Source organism: Myotis lucifugus, unplaced genomic scaffold (assembly GCF_000147115.1).
Source record: "Myotis lucifugus unplaced genomic scaffold, Myoluc2.0 scaffold_50, whole genome shotgun sequence".
NCBI lineage: Eukaryota > Metazoa > Chordata > Mammalia > Chiroptera > Vespertilionidae > Myotis > Myotis lucifugus.
The window spans coordinates 6,234,148-6,253,289 of record NW_005871098.1 but is presented as its reverse complement, the minus strand read 5'-3'; the positions used below and the strand labels follow the sequence as shown (position 1 = coordinate 6,253,289).

General features: G+C 44.0%; 1 protein-coding gene across 1 annotated transcript in view; it reads left to right on the top strand.

Moving 5' to 3' along the window:
- ANKUB1 (ankyrin repeat and ubiquitin domain containing 1) overlaps window positions 1–19,142 on the top strand; it is a 97,748-nt gene that overhangs the window by 64,276 nt on the left and 14,330 nt on the right. Inside the window, exons 4-5 of the mRNA XM_014455796.2 lie at window positions 6,818–6,932; window positions 10,278–11,216. Coding sequence (XP_014311282.2) covers window positions 6,818–6,932; window positions 10,278–11,216 — 1,054 coding nt within the window. The remainder of the gene's footprint in view (window positions 1–6,817; window positions 6,933–10,277; window positions 11,217–19,142) is intronic.

The window sequence follows — 19,142 nt, the reverse complement described above, 5'->3', positions numbered from 1 at the left end:
GTTTCCAACAATTTACATTGCCAATTCAGCATGACTTTATGTATACCTATTTTTATTGGTGCTCTTTAAGTTCTGATCAATGTTTTGTTTTGTTTCTCATTAGGGGAAACCCAAACCAGAGAAAGGTTTTCTATATTCAAGAAGAAAGAGCCTAAGTCAGATAGGCAGATATTGACCTTAGAGTATGGATGAGGAATCTGGAACTTGGGATACAGGGACCACATGGATACCAATTCCCTAAAATAGGCACTAGTGCTTGCACCTGCTTTCCTGCATAGCTTGGGCATGGTAGATGGATAGGCTTGCAAGCAGCAAGTGGGTGGATCCAGGTTTTGTAAATATATACAATTTTGGGAATCCCTTACAAAATAATCCAAAATTAAGAATCTATAATAATAAAAGTATAATATGCTAATTAGACCAGACGTCCCGGATGAAGCCAAGGCAGCAGGGGCCCGAGGCAGCTGCAGCGGCAAGCTGAGCCCCTTGCAGGAATTTTGTGCATTGGGCCTCTAGTAGAGAATTATAAAGCTCATAGAATAAGAGGGCCTGAAGCTTAAGTCCCATTAGTTTTGCTTTCACTTCAGTTATAGCTTTTAGTTGTATAGATTTTAGTTGTATTTTCTGGAACAACACAGCATTTTTCAAGTAAATTTTTATTTCCCTACAGAATTCCTAAACTTATGAAGACATTTAATGGGCAGCAAATTGATTGGGATGGAAGGATTAGCTAATAAATAGTGCTGGTTAACTTGCTTAGAAAGTCTCTGGATAAATAAAAGTTGAGCATTAACAGAAAAAACATTCATTCTTATCTTAGTTCTTTGCAAGGAACTGAAATTGATAGTTATAACATTTTCTTCCAGATAGGGAATTAAAGCAGAATAAAAAACAAGGCTTGATGAAGTACCCTATTGTTGGTGAGAATTTAAATCATACAGCCTTCACGGTAGTTTTAAGAATCAGAGCTCATCAGCAGTGGACAGTGAGAGCTGAGATCTTGAGGTAAGGCAACCACTTAAGGAAGGATAGATGGGCTAGGAAGATCCCACCTGTAGATATCTAGCTTCAAATAAGTCCTGCTAGTAGGGGTCCTGGCATAGGCAAGTCAGTCTGCAACTGGGAATTTGTAAGACTGAGAAAGGCAGAAGGTGATCCTCAACGAGACCCAGCAGGGACCTGGTAGTTGAACCACAGTATAGCATCAAGGGAGTAAACGAATAGATGAAAAATGACATAAGAAATAGAAAACTAAACATAGAGGACAGGAACATGGGTATAGGAGCCATATTATCCAGGTCCAATGCCTGGTTCCACTGCTTACTGGGTATGTAAAACTTGAGCAAGTTACTTAATCTCATAATACCTCAGTTTCCCCATCTGTCAAATGGAAATAATAATACAACCTATCACTCACGGCTGTTGTGAATTTTAAATTATCTTATTCATGTAAAGTACTTAGAACAAAGCCAGAACATATAATAAACACTCAATGAATATTAGCTGCTCATATTCAATATATTATTCCTATTCCCATTTATTATTAGTCTTGGTTATCAGTAGGGATAGAAAATGAGGGGAGAACCAAGATGGCGGCATAGGTAAACACCAGAGTTTGCTGCCTCAAACAACCACTTCAAAAATACAACTAAAAGACGGAAAGGACATCATCCAGAACCACAGGAAGGCTGGCTGAGTGGAAATTCTACAACTAGAAGGAAAGAGAAAAGCATACTGAGACTCAGAGGAGGCGCAGTGCAGAAGTAAAATACTAAGGTGCGGAGGTGCATGTGGAGCAGGCTGGCGGCTGAGGGCGCGGTTGTCGTTTTCAATTGGGAGGGAGTCTCAGGCTCTGAGCTCCAGTTCCGGGCGAGTCTCTAGGGACCCAGACTCATACGGGAGAAGCGGGACTGTCTGGCATCGGTCAGAACCCGAGGGCAGCTTTCTCTCCGAGGGGCTTGCAGCGATTACTGGGACACTGAGAAGCAGAGCCTCTGAGGGCAAGACTGAGAGCAGCCATAACTGCTAGCCCCACCCTGTTGATCCCGTGGGACCCGCCCTGCCCAAGCCCTGCAGGGAGGCTTTTGCTGGATAGCCGCAGGCAAAGGCTAGATTAGCACCTCCCTAGAGATCCAGGAGCCAGGAAGCCCAGAGGTCAGAGTGGGACCATCCAGTTTGCAGCTCCGTGGAACCATAAAAGACACACTCAGGGGGCAGACTCAGTGAGCACCAAAGCCCCATTGAAGCAAGTCTTGCCCCAGAGGGGTGTCTCCAGCACAGAAGTTCTCCCACTGCAGACACAGCTGATTCTCACAGCCAATTGGCCTGGAGGTCAATTCCTCCCAGTGATAACTACAACAATCAAGGCTTAATTACAACAAGACTGTGCACAAAGCCCACAAGGGGGTGCACCAAGAGTGTCTACCTCAGGTAATTGGGACACTCAGCACAGAAAGGCACTCTATCAACACAGCAAAGCATAAAAAATGCTGAGACAAAGAAACAGGACACAAATGACAGAAATGGAGGAAAGCAAACTGCTGGATATAGAGTTCAAAACCACACTTTTAAGGTTTTTAAAGAACTGTCTAGAAGCCGCCGATAAATTTAGTAAGGCCCTCAAAAAGACTGGTGAGACCGCCGATAAATGTAGTGAGATCTTCAAGAAATCTAGTGAGACCCTCGATGTTGTGATAAAGAACCAACTAGAAATTAAGCATACACTGACTGAAATAAAGAATATTATACAGACTCCCAACAGCAGACCAGAGGATCGCAAGAATCAAGTCAAAGATTTGAAACACGAAGAAGCAAAAAACACCCAACCGGAAAAGCAAAATGAAAAAAGAATCCAAAAATATGAAGATAGTGTAAGGAGCCTCTGGGACAGCTTCAAGCGTACCAACATCCGAATTATAGGGGTGTCAGAAGAAGAGAGAGAGCAAGATATTGAAAACCTATTTGAAGAAATAATGACAGAAAACTTCCCCTACCTGGTGAAAGAAATAGACTTCCAAGTCCAGGAAGCGCATAGAACCCCAAACAAAAAGAATCCAAAGAGGACCACACCAAGACACATCATAATTAAAATGCCAAGAGCAAAAGACAAAGAGAAAATCTTAAAAGCAGCAAGAGAAAGAAAATCAGTTACCTACAAGGGAGTACCCATACGAATGTTAGCTGATTTCTCAACAGAAACTTTGCAGGCCAGAAGGGAGTGGCAAGAAATATTCAAAGTGATGAATACTAAGAACCTACAACCAAGACTACTTTATCCAGCAAAGCTATCATTCAGAAGTGAAGGTCAGATAAAGAGCTTCACAGATAAGAAAAAGCTAAAGGAGTTCATCACCACCAAACCAGTATTATATGAAATGCTGAAAGGTATCCTTTAAGAAGAGGAAGAAGAAGAAAAAGGTAAAGATACAAATTATGAACAACAAATACACATCTATCAACAAGTGAATCTAAAAATCAAGTGAATAAATAATCTGATGAACAGTATGAACTGGTGATTGTAATAGAATCAGGGATATAGAAAGGGAATGGACTGACTATTCTTGGGGGGGGGAAGGGGTGTGGGGGGTGCGGGAAGAGATTGGACAATAGCCGAAACCGGTTTGGCTCAGTGGATAGAGCGTCGGCCTGCGGACTGAAGGGTCCCAGGTTCGATTCCGGTCAAGGGCATGTACCTCGGTTGCGGGCACATCCCCAGTAGGAGATGTGCAGGAGGCAGCTGATCGATGTTTCTCTCTCATCGATGTTTCTGACTCTCTATCTCTCTCCCTTCCTCTCTGTGGAAAATCAATAAAATCTATTTAAAAAAAAAAAAAGAGATTGGACAATAATCGTGCACCTATGGATGAGGACAGTGGGTGGGGAGTGAGGGCGGAGGGTGGGGTGGGAACTGGGTGGAGGGGAGTTATGGTGGGAAAAAAGAGGAACCAATGTAATAGTCTGAACAATAAAGATTTAATTTTTTAAAAAAAAAGAAAAAAAAAGAAAATGAAAGGTATTATGAAATAAGGTTGGGTTGTGGTAAACCAATGTTGAATACAAGCCAAAGTTGTGATAGATAGGATAGAAACTGTGAGCAGGACAGCCTGTTGGTAGAGAAAGTGAGAAGACATACAAAGAGACAAAGAAAGCAGAGATTCTGGGGCCTTGGTCCCTAATGCACACCATTTCCAGTAATTGTCTTAATATAATAAACCCATTTTCTTGAGATCCTCCTTGCAACCCAAGAGCATAACTAAAACAGAGCTACAGGCTGGATGATATATGATGCTTGGACTCAAAGAGTTCTCTGTTAGTGTTTGCAAACTAGCAATTCCAAAGTAGGAATGTATGCTCAATGATAGTGTCAAAATATATTATGGCCACCAATTGAGCAGTACTTTAACTTCTTTGGAGAAGTGAGAGAATGGTGTAGTCAAGGAGGGCTTCCTGGAGAAGATGATGCCAATGTGCATCATAAACTATTGGTAGGAGGGTGTGGGGAAGGAGTCATAAGAATTCAGACAGAAGTGCAGCAAAAGAAGAAGGCCCAGAGCCAGAAATAGCCTGGTGTGTATCCAGAAGGGCAGACCAGCCTGCTGGGCTGCTAAGTGTAAGGAGGGCAGCACATGCCCAAAATGGATTTGAGGAGTGAGTGGAACTTCATTCAACAAATACCACTGAACATTCCCCATGAGCAGGCACCACTGAGAAAGCAGGCAGAGAGCTGTGAGTGAGAGTGGCAAGGCTCCCACCCTCTGGGAGCTTGTATTGCCATGGGGAAAGCAAGCACCATCAAGTTAACAGGAAAATAGCAAATTTTAAACAGAAATAAGAACTATGAAGTAAAAGAAAGCAGGATATAAGGATATGGGAAAGTGGGGGAGGCTATTTTTACACAGCCAAAGGAGATGACATTTGAGCAGAGACTTGAATAAAGGGAGGAGGAACTTTCTTGGGAGTTTCTCAGAGTAGATTCAGGAGAGAGATTATCTCAGCATGAAATAGGGCGGAGCTGGTTGAGATGAAGATGAGGAAACAGTTCTTTAACATTTCTGAGATAAACTAGTCAGGCCTCAGTGACTGTATAGATGCAGAGCATGAGAAAAAGGGATGCACCTGGCCAGCGTGGCTCAGTGGTTGAGCGTTGACCTATGAACCAGGAGGTCACGGTTTGATTCCTGGTCAGGGCACCTGCCTGGGTTGTGAGCTCAGTCCCCAGTGTGGGGCATGCAGGAGGCAGCCAATCAATGATTCTCTCTCATCACTGATGTTTCTTTCTCTCCCTCTCCCTTCCTCTCTGATATCAATTTTTAAAAAAAGAAAAAGGGATGGATGGAGAACAACTCTGAGATGAATGCAGGAGGAAAAGTAGGTTGGGATGAAAGCTAACAAGTTGTCTTCTAGAATAACGTGAAGGTAGTGTGGTCCCTTGTATGGCAGTGTCCTCAGCAAGGAGATCTGGAGCTGCAGCAGAGGCTAGGCTAGAGTTGTGGACTAGAGAGGGAGTGACACATGGGTGGTCAATGAAGCCATCAGCATCACTGAGATTGCCTGTTAGTCAACCAACAAGTATTTAGTGAGCACTTACCAAGTGCGACAAGTCCTGAAGGAGCTTTCTGTCTAATGGGGGCATGAAAAAAAATCTTTACACAAATAAAATTATTTCAAGTACTGATGGCAGGGAATATGAATAAGTAAAAATACGGTCATGGGATAAAGAGTATTAGAGGGGAGGGGCAGTGGCGGCAGGGACTGAGTTAGCTATGGTGCTGAGAAGGTCCTCTGTGAGGACATGATGCTTGAATTGGAAACTGAGTAAGAAGGACACTCCCCTGTGAAAATCTGAATAAAGACCCCGTGAAGCAAAAGAAGTTATAAATGTTTAGTTACTGAGATGGGAGTGGAATTGGTATGTCTCAAGGACAGGTGAAAGGTCAGAGTGCCCTGGACAGAGTAAGTGAGGCAGGCTGGATGGAGGAAGATGACAGAGGTCAGGGTAGGCCAAGTTGGGTTTTATCCTGAGGGATGTGTAGAGTGAGTAGATCCGAAGGCTGAGGAAAGATTCCTGGAGAACACCTGCCCAAGGAGCAAAGGGAATGTGGTGTCACAGCATCAGGAGAGAGTCATCCATTGAGGAGCAAGTGATAAATCCTCCAGGAGCAATGAACTTTCATAACACAGAATGGCTCCTTTTTTGTGAAGCACAGAACAAAAGGCTCATTCAGCTCCACCCACAGCCTATCATAAGCTAAAGGCCCAAGAAGGAGCCCATTTGTCCTGCCATGTTTTTTTAGTTTCCTTTTCCAACAAAATAGCTTTAGTTTTACATGGTGATATGTACATCATCATGGAATCAGTATCCACAGTACTGTTTTCAGATAGCTGCAAAAAATATTTCAGCATCATATGCAATCACTGTGCAGGCCTCAGCTAAGAATAACATCTCTGTCTACTTACTCCAAGGTTACTTTTGCATCTAGTCCAGTGATGGCGAACCTATGACACGCGTGTCAGAGGTGACACGCGAACTCATTTTTTTGGTTGATTTTTCTTTGTTAAATGGCATTTAAATATATAAAATAAATATCAAAAATATAAATCTTTGTTTTACTATGGTTGCAAATATCAAAAAATTTCTATATGTGACACGGCACCAGAATTAAGTTAGGGTTTTTCCAAAATGCTGACACGCCGAGCTCAAAAGTTTCGCCATCACTGATCTAGTCCATGCCTCTGTGGGGGAAGCTATCTTTAGAAGTTTTATGGATTGCCAAGCCACATGATGGACTGGACTGTAACTGCCTCTCTTGATCCACAGGCACAACGCTTCGCTTGGACGTCTGGGATGGATGGAAGGAATTTCTGATGGGTTGTCTCCTCGGACAAAAACTTAAAGTCCAACGCTATTTATCAAATGAAAAACCGGTACTTAAGTATGGAGATAAAGCAAATGCTAAATTAATTTAAGTATTTTTTTTAAGTAACCCTAAATTTCCATAGGACTTTGAGTCTATAATTCACTCCATGGCTGGTGTGCTGCTCCATGCCAGTTCCACTTAGCATGTCTCAACCAGACCCCATTATGGAGAGATTTGTAGAATGAGGAAGCAGGGATGCCATCAGCGCTAACAGCCTTTGGGGAAGGATTGCAATTCGGGTACACATTCCTCAGGAAACACTATTTAAACGGGTGACCAGTTTGGTTTGGGTATCAGACTTTTAACATCTCTTTTTAAAGCCATCAGAATAAGTATCTTCTCACTCTCACATTCAATTATTCTTTAAAAAATACAACACATTTGCTAATTGATTGGCTGAAACATTGGCTGCCTCTTCCTAAGCTCCCATATAATTTTTCAAGCTGCATTTAATACAACATTCATACTTTTGCAGTACATGAAGTGAAGCATGTGAGGCCTGGCCGTGGAGGTGGGTAGGCTCAGAAAAATTAATGTATCTCTGCAGCTTCCCAAACGCTATATTACCCCTTTGTTTTCAATTCAGTGGTATTGTAGTATTTTAGAACAGTGCCCCCTTGTGGGTGATTTAATTATGCTGTACAGAAGCCCACATACCCACCAGGAGCTCCAAGGGCTCTGTGAAGTGACAGATTGGAAAGCCACCATTTGCAATTTTACAAAATATTCAACTATTTTAGATTAATTTTTTTCATGCTCTAAATCCAAAGAAATAGTTGTGCTACATTGTTACATATAGTGCATATTTACTGAGTACTTTGTAGCAGACACTGTTATATTTATTACCTAACTTTACACTTAACAATTTTATGAGGTAGATACTATTTTATCTTTTTTTATAGATGAGGAAATCTATAAAAAAATGTGCCCATTGTCACACAGCCAGCAAGGACATGACTGGGTGTTGGATCCTGACAATTTAAATCTAGTACTCATGTGCTTAACCATCTCCATTTGACTTAATATTTCAATAAAATGTAAGAACTTGGTGACTATAAATGATCACATTGAAAAGCTCCTTTTATTCCTCACCCAATTAACAAATATCTATTGAGCATTTGTTATGTATTATGCAAGATCCTGTGAATATAGCAATTAACAAGACATAGTCCATGCTCTTAGCAAGCTTACAGTCCAGTAGGCGAAAGAGAAAACCAGTAACCAATTCCTGAAGAAGCAGAACTGCAAAATGTTTGAGAGTACCAACTGCAGTGCCCATTTGCTAGGTTCAAAGCCCCACTCCCTCAGAGTCCAGTTGTGTAAACTTGGGCAAATTATTCCATCATCTTGTACCTCAGTGTCCTCTTGTATAACATGGGAATGATAATAATGTCTATCTTATAGAACTGTTTTAGAGATTAAGGAATTAGAGAGCTGTCTGGCAGGTGGCAAGCAGGATACAAATGTTAGGTACTGTTATCAGTCAATGGGAAAAGTGTTATGACATGGGCACCATGCAAGATGATATGGGAATGTATAATTTGGAGAAATAACAGACTCAGGGGATCATCTTGAGAAAGAGAATTGAAATTGAGGCCTGAAGAGTTGGTACTCAGATAAATGGTAGGGAGAAAAAAACACGTGTTCCAAAACAGATGGACCCACATGTACAAAGATAAGGGCAAGAGAATAGATGTGCAAGTACTGAAATAAGTTTCACATGATAGATCAGAGTGAGAGGGAGCTAATGGCCAGAGGCTCAAAAGCTATGAAGAGGCCAGTTCACGCAGGATCCACAGAAATGTAAAGGACGTATTCTGAAGGTAGAGAAAGGCGTTTTAGAAGGCTGGCTGGCTTCAGTGTGAGGAATAGAGGAAGGCAGGGAGGCAGGGAGACAGTCAAAGGATTATTATTGTTTAGGACTAAGAGAAAAGACTGTGAAAAGATACATTTAGGAGGCAGGATCAATTAACCTTGGTAACAAGAGTGCTTCCAGTTCCCACAACATGGATGATAAGGATGAAAGCAGAGGCCAGTTAGTCCATCCAGGAGAGGCTCTGCTCCCAAATCAAGAAAAACTGATCAAGTTCAGAGATGCTCATGTGCAATAATGAATTTCAAAAGAAATTGATGTGTGAACCAACGTGCCAGTGCATTAACCTATAACTCTAATTAGTTATAATCTATCTGCCAGAGGCTCCTAGAGACTCATATGTTCTGGGCAAACCACCTACTTCATACAAGAAAATTACATGGGAAGTCACATACCACATCCAAAGGTGGTGTGGGGAGCATGCAATCAGACATAGGAGAGTTAGTTACACATAGTGTATTCTAGATATCAGGCTAGCTTGTCTTCATCTCTACAGTGGGGTCAGATAGCCTTGCCCAAATGTATCCTGGACAATACCTGGTGGGGCCCTGTCTAGGTTTCCCTCCCTAATTCTTCTTTCTCTGAACAGCCTTCCCCCATCTTTCAGCTTATGCCTTATGGGGTATTGGAAGGACAGTAAAAAGGCCAGTGTGGCTCCAGTTCAGTGAAATAGAAGGGGACTAGTACAAAGGGGGGCAGGAGAAGGGGGCAGGGGACACATGATGAAGGGCCTTATAGCCAAGGTGAAGAGTTAGAACTTCAATTGTTGGAACAGAAGACAGCCTCCAATCTATAATAATAAAAGCATAATATGCTAATTAGATGGGAAGTCCTTCTGGACAAAGCCAGGGCTGCAAGGGAAGCCCGGATCCCGAGTGCCTGCCTGCAGTCAGAGGGAAGCCTGTGCTGGCAGCTGGGGGAAGGAGGGCCTACTCTTGAATTTCATGCATTGGGCCTCTAGTTTAAGTAATAAAAAGTTCATTGAGTATAGTGTGAGGCAAAGCGTGGAGAGGGATAAATGGAGGTGGGAGAGGAGATGATGGCACTGGGCATGGTGTTGGTAGGGGGCCATCTAGTGGTGATCAGATAGCAGTAGCATCTCAGAAGCCAAAAAATAAGGATTGTTAGAAAAGATAGAACCATACACAACTTTCAAATTTCTAAAATGTGTTGAATTTCTTCCAGTACTTTCCCAATTGATATAAAGCTTTGTATTCTTCCTGAGCATTTAATTTTCATAAAAAGAAAGCTTCTCCAAGGAAAGCAGTTTGAACTATGTACATGTGCATAGTAGGATAATGTGTATAAGCAGAACCTCTACAGTTTAACTTGTATGTTACTGTATACCTTTTCTGAAAATCATTTGGGTATAAGTTAGGAAGAAACAAACATTTTAACTAGAATGTTTCATGGGTATTTAATGTAACTACATTTGTCTGTTTGCTGACTTACTAAACACCCCACTCCTACTTGTTTCACTCATTCAGGTATCAGAAAAGGGTGGCCCTGTACATTGCCGCCTTTTATGGCTACATTGAGCTCACTGAATGGGCCCTGAAGCAGGGTGTGCGGCCCAACGAGGCAGTTGGTGTCCACCCCTACCGAGCATGGTGCCACAAAGCCCTGCATGCAGATGTCTCTAAATGCCCCATTCATGCAGCTGCAGAAGCGGGCCAGCTGTTGATTCTGAAGGCCTTTGTCAACTACAGCGTGCTGTGCCTGGAATGCAAAAACGCAGTGGGTCAAACTCCCCTGACCATCGCATCCAAACACAAGCATAAAGACTGCGTATTATATTTACTTAGTAAAATGTGGTCCACGGTTTCTTTTCTGAAGATTTCAGTCCCCATGAGGATCTATATTAAAATAAAACAGTGGGTCCTCAGAGCTCAGAGTCATAATCTTTACAAAAGCCAGCTTTGTGGAGCAAGGATCTTTGGGGCAAAAGTTGGAGACCCTGTGATGGTGGATGGTTTCACCAAACCAAAAATGACCTCCAAGAGCTGGCACAAAGCTGGGAACAAGGACTCACAGAACATTATGTGCAAGCTACCACCTCTCAGGGAACAAATTACAAGCAGGAAACGCATCAATCCTTTGGCAATTTCACAGCAGGACACAAGAGAACAAACCCTCAAATGTCCTCAGCTGGTAGATACAAATATATTTTCTGAATTACAAAGACACCAACAACAAAATTGGAAAAATATGATTGCCACAGTTAGGAAAAAAGAAAAGCTCACAAAAAATACATATCTCCCCCAAATTCCCCTCCCTCCAGTTTCCAGAGTGGGCTATTCACACCCATCTTTTTATTATGCAACATCCTGTACTGACTTTATACCCAGATCCTCCTTCAAATCTTTCTCTGAGCACAGCGGGAGAACTCCAAGGGAAAACGCCATCTACTACTTAGCTGTGGCCAGGTAATGTTTCCTTTTTAAACATACAAGGATAAACTTTTAATAGGGCAGGGCTAGGGGCAGGGATTGGTCTATGAAGCCTTATCATGCCATAGAGTTTATGCAGGATGTTCCAATGCACCTGGCTTCAGGGACCTCACCTTAGCCTCATGTCTAGGACAAAACAAACTGATTTTATTGGCCAGTCCAATCCGTGTAGTGCTTTACTACATAAGCTTTCAGGAAGAAAATAGACACAGTTAAAAGAATTGGTTCAGCCTGGTCCATGTGGCTCAGTAGTTGAGCGTCAACCTATAAACCAAGAAGTCACTGCTTCATTTCCTAGTCAGGGCACATGCCCTGGTCACAGGCTCCATCCCTAGTCAGGGTATATGTGGGAAGCAACTGATCAATGTTTCTCTCTCACTTTCCTCAGTCCTCTCTCTAAAATCAATTTTAAAAACTAATAATAAATGTTCATTGTAATTAAAGGCAGAGGAGGAAACTAAAATGTGGGAGGGAGACATCAAAAGTGTATTGGAAGGTTGGTTGGTAATGAAAGTGAAAGGAAAAAAGAAAAACAATTTAATGACCAACCAAACCACAAAGACTTCAGTTGACTTATTGGGCAACTAAAGGTGGGGGAGGTCTATATTGGATAGGGTGATAGAACTGGCATTAATGTTTAAGGCAAGTTTTTTAAAAGTTATACATTATCATATTTAAAGACATAGCTAAGTGTAGCTGAATGGATTTTTCAGGCACATTCATTTCATAAGGTAAAATGTTTATATATCATTATCAGATTTCACTGAAAACACAACTCTGATCAAATCTCAAGTCCCATTTATTAGTTACTAGGGGTCCAGTGCATGAATTCATGCACCTTGAAAGGAACTGTGGGCCCAAGGCTGTGGTGGGCACAGGAGTGGGTCTCAGCCCATCCTCCATGCCCCCGCCCAACCCCTCCTGCTTCAGCTCCTGGTCCCCTGTCTGCCAGCAGTCCCGCCAGCGGCTGCTCCCATGCACTGACAGCCCCGGCACCACTCGTACCTACTGACAGTGTGGAGCGATTGGGACCAGTGCCAGTAGCAGGTGCAAGTGGCAGCTGCTGCCCAGATCGCCCTTCAGGAGCAGAGGGAGGTGGAGAAGCCCTCAGGGTCCAGCAGCCGCAACTCACACCTGCTGATGGCACCAAGTGATTGGGGACGGTGCTGGGCGCTGGCAGTGGATGCGAGCAGCAGCTTCAGTGCTGGCAGTGGGTGTGAGTGCCGTGTGAAACTGCGGTGCGCGGAAGCAAAGAATTTTCAGTAACCACCAGAGGCTCACCCCAATGACAGCGACTGACGCCCTGCCTTGGTCTGGCACCCCCACTCACCTGCTCCACCATCCCGCTGCGGCCGATGCTGCCATGTTCCACACTCTGCCACCTGCTGCTGACGCCCGCCATGTTCTGCGCATGCCCCCTGGTGGTCAGCACACGTCATAGTGACTGGTTGTTCAGTTGTTCTGCCATTCGGTCTATTTGCATATTAGGGTTTTATATATATAGATGAGGTATTATTGGGTGCCAGTATTATAGCAGAAATACAGATTTGTGACTGGCTTTTTTCCTTACTGAATTTATGAGAAGGAAAGAAAAAACAAGGCTAAATTGTTTTAGTTGCCCTTCTGTATTGGTCTTTATTTCAGCTCTATTTTATTTTAGTGAGGTTATTGCCACCTAGTGGTGAGAGTGATCTGGGTTATAACACAGGCACAATTCAGGGCAATGAAGTTAGTACAGTAAAAAAAGAAACTGTTTAAAATCTTCAATCCTTGTAATTTGTGAGTTGTCTCTGACTAGAATGTAGAAAAAGAGATAATCTAAAAGTCTAGAAAAAGACTAGCAAATTATTAATTGAAAACATTATATAGTCCATCTTAAAATCAGTCTGTAAACATAAGAAAGGAAATACTGGTTAGTTTTATCAACAGATGCACGCTAAAAATGAGCTTATTGTTCAAGCATCCAATAAGTAATTACTATGGCCCAGTGCAATTCTAGGCAGGATGGGAATGTGCAAACACATCTGTGTTTTAAGGTAGGCATGTGTGTGCTTTGGGGGGAAGAAAGGCTACCACTGTCTGTTATGTGTAGTGTTTTCTTGGGGAGGAAATGGGTTGTGAAATATATAGCAAAATGCATAAGAAGTGTTAATCCCACATATATGGATCATTTTGCATACATCCATGTAATTGTCATTCATATCAGATGCAAAGTATTTCCAGCACCCCAAAAAGTTCCCTCATGCCCCTTGCCAGTCAATAACTCCTCCCAGATATGACCATTATCCTGATCGCTAACGATAAGATTAGTTTTGCCTGTTCTTGAATTTCATATAAAGGGCATCATGTGGTATCTGCCTTCTATGTATGGCTTGTTTGCTCAACATATTGCCTCTGGGATTCACCCATGTTTTTTCACGTGTTGATTTTTTTTTTTACTTCTATATTGTATTCCTTTTCTGTGTAGTATTCCACATTTTACTTATCTGTTCTCATATTGATGGGCATTTGGGTTGTTTCTAATTTGGTGCTATTTTGAATAAGACTGTATTGTTACTTGTGTATGTGATATTTGGTGGGCATTTGCATTCATTTCACTTGACTATATACCTAGAAATGGAATTACTAGGTCAGAGAGTAAGTTTAAATTTATTTTTAGTAAACACTTCCAAACAGTTTCCAAAAGAGGTTGTACTAGCATGCTGTTTTTGTAGGTATCTATAATAATAAAAGGGTAATATGCTAATTAGACCCAACATCATTCTGGACCTCATTCTGGACGTCCTTCCAGATGAAGCCAGGGTTGCGAGGGTAGCCCAGGTCCCAGGTGCCTGCCAGCACCAGAGGGAAGCCTGGGTCCCAGGTGCCAAAGGGAAGCCAGTGCCGGCAGCTGGGGGAAGGAAGGCCTACTCTCGCACAAAATTCATGCATCAGGCCTCTAGTATCTTATAAAATTGTAGTTATCAGGAAAAACAACTTCAAGGTTGAGACGGGAATTTCTGGGGGAAAACATTGCATTAAAGAAAGAGGTTAGTGAATAAGGGAGGCATGGAAGGAGGGGTGGTCAGTCTGATTTTATACAGTGCTTCCAGCAAATCTTTCCAACTTTACTATTTCTCTTTTCCCAGTAACTTTCTCTTCCCTCTATTTGTGCTCTCTACTTCCTTTCCATCTGTTTTCTCTTCCATTGCATCTTTCCTTGGGGGGCAACCTGTAGTTTTCATGCCCCTTGTCAGGGCAGGGCCAGAGCCCTGCAGGAGCTCTGGTGCTCTGAGTATCTCTGAGTGGCTATGAGTCCTTGTATTCTTCTAAATTCTCCTTAGTCCAAGTTCCTCCTTTATCCTCTGCTCACTAGTAACAGGTGTTAGGTCTGAGCCCCTCTGCCTGGGGCTGGACTTCCTAGGACACCGGGTCTTAGATGGAGAAGACATGAGAGGTTATGGGTGTATAAGAATGAGCCTATTGCAGAAGCCAGTGGCCATATAGCCATCAGAAAGAATAGTCCTCACAGCAAAGTCCATACAGGCAGGCAGCCGGACACCGGCTGGTGAACTTATATCTTTCCTATAAAGCAGCATCAGTCTCTGCACCCACAGCTATTATCTGAGCAGCCACACGCTGCCTCCTAGACTCACCACCTCACATCATAGTGGTATCTGAGCTCTCTGGTTCAGCAGCTTCTCCTGTCTCTCCTGCCCAGCTGCTCTCTCTAGCAGACTTCTTCACACACTCCACCCTGGCTACTCTTCTCACTCCCACCTCAGCTGACTAGACTGGTCAGTAACCTACTTTTATAGCATTTAGACAAAGCAGGCTTCATGCTAATAGTTACATCAATCATATTGGCTACTGAAGGGCACAGTGTACCATGTGTCCTTGAACCCGCTCATGGTATCGTGGACTGATTAGGATTCCCAGGCTCAGAGTCCTTGAACATTCCATTTAGGCACATGCCCAGAGCGGCCTTTGATCATTCTGGTGTATTGATAACAAGGCCTCTGTGCTCCTACCGGCCTTGACTATCGGGGAACCTGGCATGGTTCTCACACTCCTGCACAGCTCTTTTAGGTCTGGTTTATGCCCCTCATAGGAGTCATGAAAGCATCTGTGTATACCTGAAACTGCTAATCAATCCAGGGAGAGGTGGATATAGTTATACTACCCTTTCCTTTTTGAATTTGGACTCCTATGCTGAAAAGAAACAGATTCAGTTAGGTGGTTGGGTTGATGGCCCAATTAGTGATTATTAACTATTATTCACTCAACAAACATTTATTGAGCTGGGGATATAGTAATAGGGTGATTTTCCTAGTTTTAGCACTGAAAGTCCTGCTTTCTGGGAAATCCCTCAGTTCTTGGCAAACCAGGGCAATTGCTCATCCTATACAATCAAGAGCAAACACAGATATGGTCCTGCACTGGTGAGGCAAACTGCTTAGTTGGGTGTGATGGGCATTATCACACAAGCTGAGGAAAGTGCTATGAAGGGGACGAACTTGAAGGGAGAGGTTCTATGGAAGCCTGACATGGACGTTGAACTCCCTAAGAAAATGTCTGAGCTGAATTCTGAAGGATGAGTGGGAGTTAACCAGGTGGAGAAAGAGTGGAGAGAGAGTGATCCAGGTAGAAGAAATGGCCTGTGCAAAAGCCTTGTGGCTGGAGCTCATGGAGCATTTGTGAAATAGAAAGATATGCTAGAGCAAAGAGAGAGAAGAAAGATATAAGACAAACATGGAGAGGCAGGCTGGGATCCCTATGAAAGACTGGGCAGTTTTAGCCTTAAAACAATGAGGGAAAAGTTTGACCTGATCAGCTTTACACTTTTAAAAGACCACTTGGCTACCATGCAGAACTAGAAAGGATTCTGAAGTCTAGATGGGAGATAATACAGGGGTCAAGAGGAGAGACAGTGAGTGGTAGATTGCACTACAGGAGTGACTTGAGTAAAGGAGAGAAGTGGATGCATTTGAGACAAATGTAAGAAAGAAATTGATAGAACTTGGTGGTAGATTGCATACAATAATAAATGAAGGCCAGGGTGGATGCAAGGATTACTCTTGTCTTTTGAGCTAGTCAAAGCAAGAGTGAGGTCTGGGTACACAGACACACCCAGCCACTGCTTCAGCAGTATGACCCATAATGCTCTGCTCCCGCCTCTAGAAGGACATGAGCAGCTATTGGAATTCCTAGGTCTTCTCAGGAGCTTACAGATATATTTTGAGTAGGTCCCAGTGTTCAGAAAGCCCAAGCAAGAGCCCAATTGGTGAAGACAAATAATGCTATACAGCAAGGCAGCCCTATTAATGAGTGTGTGTACTGTCCTGGCTTGCCAGAGTGGCAGTGACTACATCTGCCTCTCCTGGGTAAATGCCAGAATGAGCCGAGTTCCCCACACACAGAGCGGGGTCTGAGCCTGACAAAGAGGCAGGGACTATTAGAGAAGAAACTGACCTGAGAGTTGCCAGCCTGTACCCCCACCCTCCAGCCCTGCTTTGTTTTTATTCATAGTGCTTATATTTTTTAATTTTTATTGAATGTATTGGGGTGACATTGGTTAACAAAATGATATATGTTTCAGGGGTACAATTCTACAATACAGCATCTGTATATTGTATTTTGTGTTCACCATCCCAAGTCAAATCTCCTTACATTACACTTTATCCCCCCTTTACCCTCTTCTGCCTCACCCCACTCCCTTTCTCCTCTGGTAATTACCATACTGTTGTCTGTGTCTATCCCTCACCTTTTTCACCTAGCCCCCCAAATCCCTCCCTTCTGACAGCTGTCAGTCTATTCTCTGTATCTATGAGTCTGTTTCTATTTTGTTTGTTCATTTGATTCCACATAAGTGAAATCATATGGTAATATAGATTGGTTCTATAGATTGCTTCAAGTAGTATAGATTAATTCTATAGATTGCTTTGGGTAGTATATACATGTTAATGATGTCAATTCTTCCTATTATAAACATGGTGAATGCTTTCACTTTTTTCTTCAGTGACTTATAATTTTCCAAGTACAAGACTTTTACCTCCTTGGTTAAATTTATTCCTAAGTATTTTTTATGCAATTGTAAATGGGATTGTTTTCTTAGTTTTCCTTTCTGATAGATCATTATTGGTGCATAAAAATGCAACTGATTTCCAGATATTTATTTTGTAAACTTTACTGAATTCCTTGATCAGTTCTAGTAGTTTTTTGGTGGACTCCTTGGGGCTCTCTATATACAGTGTCATGTCATCTGCAAATAATGACAGTTTTACTTCCTCCTTTCCAATTTGGATTCCTTTTATTTCTTCTCGTCTGATTGCTGTGGCTAGGACTGCCAGTACTATGTTGAATAAGAGTGGTGAAAGCAGACATCCCTGTCTTGTTCCTGTTCTTATAGGAAATGGTTTTAGGTTTTGCCCATTGAGTATGATGTTGGCTGTGAATTTGTTATATATGGCCTTTATTATGTTGAGATATGATCCTTCTGTTCCCACTTTGCTGAGAGTTTTTATCATAAACTAGAGGCCCGGTGCACAAAAATTTGTGAACTGGGAGGTGGTTCCCTTAGCCTGGTCTGCCCCCTCTCACAGCCTGGGAGACCTCAGGGGATGTCTTACTGATGACCCATGGGGAGCGGGCCTAAGCCGCTGTCTGGCCTCCCTCTACGGGAGGCAACCAGGAGGATCAGGGGAAGGCGCCACCCCCATCACCTCGCTGCTGCTGCTGCCGACCCTCGGCCCTCACTTCTTAGCACTGGCCCCGCCCCCTGCCCACTTGTGTGTGTGTGGGGGGCGATCTGGGGCTGGCCAGCTGGGGAAGAAACTGTGGGAGGTTGAGGCACCTCAGTTGCACCCCATCTAGCCTCTGCGGAGGCTCCAGGACCGTGGGCCACCCCGCCTCTCCCGGTGCCCGCCTCTGTGAACGGAGGGGTCCTCCGCGGTGGGTAGGACTGGCCCGCCTCTCCAAGCGTCTGTCTCTGCGGATGGAGGGGCCACGCAGTGCATGAGGAACCAGCCCGGGCCCTCCGCACCACTGCCTCTCCTGTGCCACCGGCCCTTAGCTCTCACAGCTGCTGCAACTTTGTCCAAAAGGATGTCTGGAAGATGTCCGGTCTAATTAGCATATTACCCTTTTATTAGTATAGACTAGAGGCCCAGTGCACAAAAATTTGTGCACTCGGGGGGGTCCCTCAGCCCGGCCTGTGCCCTCTCCCAGTCTGGGACCCCTCGGGGGATGTCCACCTGCTGGCTTAGGTCCGCTCCCTGGGGGATTGGGCCTAAGCTGGCAGTCAGACATCCCTCTGGCAGCCCGGGAGCCCTCGGGGGATGTCCACTTGCCAGCGGGGAGCAGGCCTAAGCTGCAGTCGGACATCCTTAGTGCTGCGGAGGAGGCGGGAGAGGCTCCCACCACCACCACTGTACTGGCAGCCATCAGCCTGGCTTGTGGCTGAGCAGAGCTCCCTGTGTGGGACTGCACTGACCACCAGGGGGCAGCTCCTGCATTGAGTGTCTGCCCCCTGGTGGTCAGTGTGTGTCATAGTGACCAGTCATTCCCAGTTGTTCTGCTGTTAGGGTCAATTTGCATATTACCCTTTTATTATATAAAATAGAGGCCTGGTGCATGGGTGGGGGCTGGCTGGTTTGCCCTGAAGGGTGTCCCGGATCGCGGTGGGGATCCCGCTGGGGTGCCTGGCCAGCCTGGGTGAGGGACTGAGGGCTGTTTTCAGACTGGCCACACCCCCTTCAGGGAGGGGGGTCCTGCTTGGGAGCCTGGCCAGCCTGGGTGAGATGTTGATGGCTGTTTGCAGGCTGGCCAAGCCCCTTCAGGGTGGGGGTCCCCACTGGGGTGCCTAGCCAGCCTGGGTGAGGGCTGAGGTTGTTTCAGGCTGGCCACAGCCCCTTCAGGGTGGGG